Source organism: Gavialis gangeticus, unplaced genomic scaffold (assembly GCF_001723915.1).
Source record: "Gavialis gangeticus isolate Ggan-Ray unplaced genomic scaffold, GavGan_comp1, whole genome shotgun sequence".
NCBI lineage: Eukaryota > Metazoa > Chordata > Crocodylia > Gavialidae > Gavialis > Gavialis gangeticus.
The window spans coordinates 50,127,502-50,134,645 of record NW_017729034.1 but is presented as its reverse complement, the minus strand read 5'-3'; the positions used below and the strand labels follow the sequence as shown (position 1 = coordinate 50,134,645).

At 39.4% G+C, this 7,144-nt stretch overlaps 1 protein-coding gene across 5 annotated transcripts in view; it reads left to right on the top strand.

The window, feature by feature from the left end:
- Positions 1–6,756, top strand: part of MTR (5-methyltetrahydrofolate-homocysteine methyltransferase) — an 88,045-nt gene extending 81,289 nt beyond the window's left edge. For 4 of the 5 annotated variants that reach the window (XM_019527151.1, XM_019527150.1, XM_019527149.1 and 1 more), the window contains exons 29-33: positions 717–913; positions 2,672–2,872; positions 3,555–3,747; positions 4,855–4,967; positions 5,122–6,756. In XM_019527151.1, the coding sequence (XP_019382696.1) occupies positions 717–913; positions 2,672–2,872; positions 3,555–3,747; positions 4,855–4,967; positions 5,122–5,208 (791 nt within the window). In that variant the 3' untranslated portion in view covers positions 5,209–6,756. The remainder of the gene's footprint in view (positions 1–716; positions 914–2,671; positions 2,873–3,554; positions 3,748–4,854; positions 4,968–5,121) is intronic. The other variant, XM_019527152.1, reaches the window with a different exon arrangement.
- Positions 6,757–7,144: the final 388 nt, after the last annotated feature.

Below are 7,144 nucleotides of genomic sequence, written 5' to 3'. Positions count from 1 at the left end.
TTAAAGGGTCTCCTGATTCGATTTGGATTCGGAGATTCAGCCACTGAATTGGGCCGAATCTCTGCTGAATCAAATTAGTGACTAAAGCTTCGCACAGCCCTAATAAATGCATCACACTGGACACCTTTTGTTAGCAACATAGATGAATATAACAGGAGGAGGGTTCTGTCGAAAATCGTGTTCATCAACAGAAAAAGAGATTGGAAGCTGCATTAAGTTGTACTATAACTTAGTTATAGTAAGTGTAGGAGCCTGGGGGACATGACTTATGAGGAAAGACTGAGGCACCTGGGCTTATTTAGTCTAGGGAAGAGGAGACTGAGAGGGGACTTAATAGCAGCCTTCAACTATCTGGAAGAGCTTTGAAAGAGGATGGAGCTGGATTGTTTTCAGTGGTAGCAGATGACGGAACAAGGAGCAATGGTCTCAGGTTGCAGCAAGTGAGGTTTAGGTTGGATATTAGGAAGAATTTTCTCACTTGGAGGGTAGGAAAATGCTGGAACAGGTTACCCAGAGATGTGATGGAAGCTCCATCTTTGGGGGTTTTCAAAACATGGCTAAACTAAGCTCTGGCTAGGATGATCTGGTTGGGGCCAGTCCTGCTTTTAGTGGTGGGGTTGGACTAGATGCCTTCCTGTGGTCTATGATTCTATATCGCTCCTGAACTGTGTTGGATTTTTTGTTCTTGTTTTTGTTTTGGGTTTATTTTTCTGTAGGTGAAGAAGCCAAAAGAGTTTATAATGATGCTCAGAATCTGCTAAAAACTTTGATTAATCAAAAGAAATTACGAGCCAGGGGCCTGGTAGGGTTCTGGCCTGCTCAAAGTGTTCAAGATGATGTTTATTTATATGCATCAGAAGAGGCAGTGCAGCTTGCAGAACCAATAGCTAAATTTTACGGCTTAAGACAACAGGTAGGAAGATGAAGTATGTGCTGACTAAATGTAAAGTTTGTTGCACTAATTTGTGTTGTAGATGGGACATGTTAAAAATGAAGTTCGCTATTATTTGGTGGGGTAATTACTTCCTAATGCTTCTGTTTCCTTTATTTTTATTCTTTGCTTTAATAATTAGATCTGTAAATGGTATAACAGTTACTTTGTGTTGTTTTGTTTCAAACAATCTTTAGATTTGATCTTTTCTGATTTGTGGTGCTGTTTTCTGTTTGTGCTTCAATATGTAGCCTAAGGCATTCTGATGCTGTGCATCTTCAAAATATAATGTCTGTATTGGGGTCCCTGGATTCTGCATTGTACTAGAAATTTTGTCAGTTTAAATTAAAAACTAATATTTTCCATAACTTAAATATTTGGAATGAACACTGTGCTTCAGCTGAAGCCTCATGAGTGCAGAGCAGAACAGAATACTTGTCTCCCATGACTTCCATTCAACATTTCTGTTAATACACAGGGTTCTCTCTGTTGTACTGGAGCTTGATAGACACTTTCCACCTGAAAATCAAGCATGTATGTGATATTTTTGTTTTTGTTTTTTTAAAAAGACTAGTGTTACAAATAAACTTTAGGGGCTAGAACTGAAGGAGATTACATGGACATTGTGGAAGGGGAGAAATTATTTTTGTTTTTTATTTTATCTTGTGCCTTGACAGCACTTCATTTATAACCTGTTTTGTTCTTCCCTGTATGCTGTCATTGATTTTACTTTAGTTTTAGATTAGTAATAGACAAAGGCAGTCTTAAAAATGTGAACATGTTGTTGTGAAATGACTACTGGAGGCAGAGATTATAAAGTAGTATACATAAAATTACTCCTTTCCTTTAATTGAGTAAATTTCCAGGATGCACGTATCTATTTACAAGCCAATTCCTTTGCTGTACGTGATACGCTAATTGTAGGCCTTGGTATGCAATTTGTGCCTCTTGTACCCCTTGGGATGATTGTTACTCCTGTGTTCTGCCTCTTTCCCTGGTTTTTCTATTGGCCTTCTGGGAAAGGTACAATGCTGTTTCCTTTCCTCAAGAACACTTTTAAGCTACTGTAAGGAGTTTTATAATGGTGTATTCATTTTGAGCATGGATATTTGAACATGCTTTGCAGTGACTAAGGCTTGAATGGTCTCAAAAGCATGGTCAGCACCATTTTTGAAAGTAAGTTGGGGAGGCCGGGGAACTCCACAGCTGGTAGGAGCAGGTCCCATGTCAGCATCTCTCATACAGAACTTAGATGTGAGATGGACTAGCTCTATCATCTGATCCCTCTTATCCCACAGGGGTTGTCGGGTTGTTCTTGTTTTATAGCTTTTTATTCCCAATAGGAAGTATTCATGATTGCTAGTTTCAAGTTGAGGTCAAAATTCTCCTGAGATCTGCCCAGCACAGCATCTCTCTCCTCTGCTTTATGTTCTTCCTCAATGAGCAGAACTCCTTTGTTGGAAGGAGAATACCAATATCTGATTTGGGATCCACAGCACAGATCTGAAAGAGATTTTTTTATCCCTGATTCAAACAGCTGAAAGACATCAGGCATCTAGGACTGGAATATAATACTTCTCTCCTAAAGCTGACAGGATTATCTTGTATCTAGAAGTACTTGCAGTTTAAAACGTTATCTCCCTTCTGTTTAAGGAAAGTAAAGTGACATTTCTTGTGTTTGATGGAGAAATTGACTTAAAAGGAATTCTCTTTTCTTATTCAATATTTTTATTACTTTAGGCAGAAAAGGACTCTGCCTGCATGGATCCATATTACTGTCTCTCTGACTTCATCGCCCCTTTGGATTCTGGAGTTCGTGACTATTTAGGCCTGTTTGCTGTGGCCTGTTTTGGGGTAGATGAACTGTGCAAAGAGTTTGAGAAACAGTGTGATGACTATAACAGCATCATGGTGAAAGCCCTGGGAGACCGGTTAGCAGAGGTAACATTTTATTACAGATCGCACGTGCACTTTGTATGAGGCTTATTTGACAAGTGAATGCTTCACCTTCTTCCATAAAGCCAAATGTCACGAGACCTACAGTTTATGCTGTGCATTAAATCTGAAAACATGAATGTCATGGGAAGAATCCACATAGACAGCAGTACTAGAGATACAGTACAGCTTTCTAGACCTTGTCATCACAAAGGCATCTTAGGTTTACATATCTCCAAAACTATTTTGGTTGGTTTGACAATTTTTAAACTCCTTGCCTTACCTTTTTAAAAATATCTGTGCATCAGGAACTTTGAATTGGACTATCTTTTTTGAGCCCTCACAGGACTCAATAGTTCCACCGTTCAGCGCACTTGCAGGGCTTTTGTTTATATTAGTACTTGTACGAGCATACTGAAGGGGGTACCATTTGACCTACTGAATCTAATGCCGCCTCTCCACTGGGAATTTGTCCTGAGTCCAGCCATGCATAACTGGATGCTATAGGTTGTGCAAGAAAAGATGAGATTTACATCAGTCCAATTTACAGCTTAGCTCTCTGCTTGATAGCATACCCACTTCCACTACAAGTTATAAAGCAGTAAAAACAGACCACGCTCTTGTTAGCCTGGAGCAAGTTGCTGTTAATAGCTTCTGCAAATTAAAAAAGGTTGCCTTGTTTCCCAAGGCATTTGCAGAGGAGCTCCATGAAAGGGTCCGAAAAGAATTATGGGCTTACTGCAACGATGAACAGCTGGATATTGCAGATCTGCGCAGGATCAGATATGAGGGAATCCGCCCAGCCCCTGGGTATCCCAGCCAGCCTGACCACACTGAAAAACTCACCATGTGGAAACTTGCAAGTATTAAAGAAGCAACAGGTACCACCAACATGTTGTTTTTGTCATCTTTATATGTAAATGGAGAGTTAGAACAGTGACAGTATCCAGTGCAGATATTCATAAAACAAAAATCAAGGTGTTAGTTGCCAGGATTGCTGTCCCTTATTTTTCCTTATAGGTTGCTTAATCACAGGCACAGAAGGTTTTTTGGGGTGGAGAGAGGGGGTTCCCCTGTAAGATTATCAGTGGAATATTTATCCTGTAGTGTAGCAGCAGATTTGTCAGCAGAATTCAGTTTTGCATTTAAACATGTTTTTAATGGCTTTATGGTTGCAAGCAAACCTTCCAAATATAAACTAATGCAAGTGACACACAGTCCACACTACTAAATTCTGCCAACAGAGTTTTGAGTGCGCTCACTCAAAAAGCCCCTCTGCAGTGGAAGAACACTTTACTCTGCAGCAGTTGCTGCACCTCTGCTGAGTAGAGTAAGGCTTCTGTCATCAATCAGCATCAACACTCCTATACCTTGCGCTGGCTGTCATAATTTAGTTGGCAGTGACTTCTTCTCAAAGTACATTTTGTATTCTGGCACCATAGTTGATCATGGTAGACCTGCCTGAAGTGTGTGTACCAGTGACCTGCTGGTGTTGGCTGCTGTCCAACTTGGTGTAGATGTAGCCCCAGTCTGCAAATAAGTCTTAGATTTCATGTTGATATTTTAAATGTTAGGGCAGGTTTGCTGCTAGACATAAAATCCCAAGCTGTCCTCTCAGGTTCTCAGAGCCCCAGCTGTTTCCTTCCTAACTGTCAAAATATCCAAGATCCCACCATCTTCCCCCCCCCCCCCCCCAAAAAAAGAAAATGGAGGAAAAAGAACTAGCTTCTGTACTGCAAGTATGCATTACTGATACAGAAATCTGCAGCATATTGAAAAACAAATGTTTGGGAGTTGGGTAAAAAAAACCCCCACAAGGAATATGGAACCAACTGTGGTGCTCATCTCAGTTTAATTCTGTTAAAAACCCTGTTTTTTTAATTTGCCTAAAGCTGTTGTAGAATTTCCAATCTGCTGAAAGAAAAGACTGCAGAAGATAGGCCTGTCATTATTGGTGACTAAACAAAATGTTGTTCTCTCTCTCTCAGATATTGGGTTAACTGAATCGCTTGCAATGACACCTGCGTCTGCCATTTCTGGTCTCTACTTTGCTAACCCCAAATCCAAATACTTTGCTGTTGGGAAAATATGTAAAGATCAGGTAATTTGGATCCCACTGTATGGCTGAGTTACTAACTGTTTGATTTGAATGAAACATTTGGGACGGGTTGTTTCTGGAATATTTTGAAAACACTGAAATCTGGAGACTTAACACCCAGTATGTTAAAATCTTCCTCCTGTTTGTTCCTTTGTAGGTTGAAGATTATGCATTGAGGAAAAACTTGTCTGTGACTGAGGTTGAAAAATGGCTTGGACCCATTCTGGGATATGATTTAGGTTAACAATGTTTTGGAGCAAGCATCTGTCTCGTTCCAGCTGGCTTGTTTTCCAGAAAAGTGTTGAGCTGGGCTTACAGTCCTGCACCCATTTGGTGGATATTCCCAATGTTTTTTGAAATTGTTGTCTTTGTTATATTGGTGGCTTATCTATTATTTTGTTTATTTCTGATGAAGAAGTTTAATATTTAAATATGCCCTCTGTTGATGGGCTGATACTGAAATACCCTATCAAAGGACATAATATATACATTTTTTTTTCTTTGCTGAGCACTGTAATTGGGCAAGGTGTGGCATGAGAGAGAAGGATACTAAGGTGAAGGTTTTAAAAACTGACTTGCAACTTAATCTTGGGAAAAGGTATTTATGATCCTCTTACTGGCTATAAGTAGCACAGAATTTGGCTTTTGGCCTTTAAATGGGTTTAATTGAGTCAAAATACAAAAATGGGGTAAAGAGTGTATAATAATTAACAGACATCTTGCATTCATGGGTAAAGAACAACTTGGAATCTATTTTGCTTCTGTTTAGACTTATTTTTTTCCTGTATGCAGGAGTATACCTGATTCCTAAAACCAGTACTGAATAAGCTATTTTGATTGTGTTTGTTACTATAACTACTAAAGTAACATGATGTTCTGCAACAATCTCAAAGCCACTTCATAACCATGGAGAATTACATAATGTAACTGAGCACAAAACTGGCAGTATGGGAATCTTTCTGGCTTCACATTCTAGCTCATTCCTGCTGTGACTCAGCAAACCCAAGTAATCTGTCTGCCTCCAGGTTTGTAAAATGGGGATAAAACTTTCTACCTCACATGATGTGAGGCTTGCATAGTGCTCATACAACCCTTTGGAGCTGAAGAGCACAAGGTAAATGTGAAGCATTGCTTAGGACACGCTCAAAATAAGCTGTTGACTTCAATGTCCTACTAATGATTAAGTTGTTGGGGGTATGGATTTCAAAATAGTGGCAGCCATACCATTCTGCACTGATAAAGAGCAAAAGGCCTTTTGAAAAGACTGCCATTTTTTTCCTCCGTTGCTGCTTTTGTAAACAAGTAGGCCGAAAAGTGTTACCTGGCAAGGTACTGGATCTAATTACTGTGCTTATTTCTACCTTGGAAATGTAGACAACGGTTAAGGCTACAAAATTAGTTTCCAGATAACGTTTTGAATGTTGAATAAGTTAACTGTTTATAAATTGTTTTTAATAACATTTGGCATCGGCATTAGTCTAGCTTGGGGCTGTGTGTCTAATTGCTAACTTTAATGAAACATGGAAAATGGAGTTCTGCTTTTCTAGGTATTTTTTTTAACCGTCAAGACACAGCCTGTATTGTAAAGGAAAATGCCCTTCTCTAAGTACATTGTTCATAACATGTTAGTATTTATCTAGAGGCTTCCCATATCTGTCCTCATCTAATTTTTAAAAAAACCTGAAAAAGATGTATATGTGAATTTTAGAAAATAAATACTAAGCTCACCCATTGCAATATCCTTGTCAAATCTCAAGCTTTTGTAAAATAAAACAAAGTGTCTAATATGTCATGCCTGTTACCTCATGAGATTTTGAATTGGTATTTTCAAAAGCATATGAGAGTTTGCTTGGAACATGTCAAAAACTCATAAGCTCCACTGGATAAGCACATCAGAGGACAGGCAAGTCTCAGTAAGGGAGTGTGCTCTACTTGGATGAGTCCTTCCCTTCCTCCCCCCATTACCTTCAGTTTGGCCCCTTCAACCCTGTCCCATCCTGTCTGGACTTGTCTTTTTCCTGTCCTGGCTCCTTGTTTCAATACCATTCTGCAGGCTTTTTATCCCACCTAATCCCAATTTTCCCTCCCTGGCTTGTCAGCTGGTCTCTTGTTGTCTACTTCCACAGTTTTGCTTTTTCCCCCATGCTTGTTGCCCATTTATTTCCCACTAAAGACCTCAC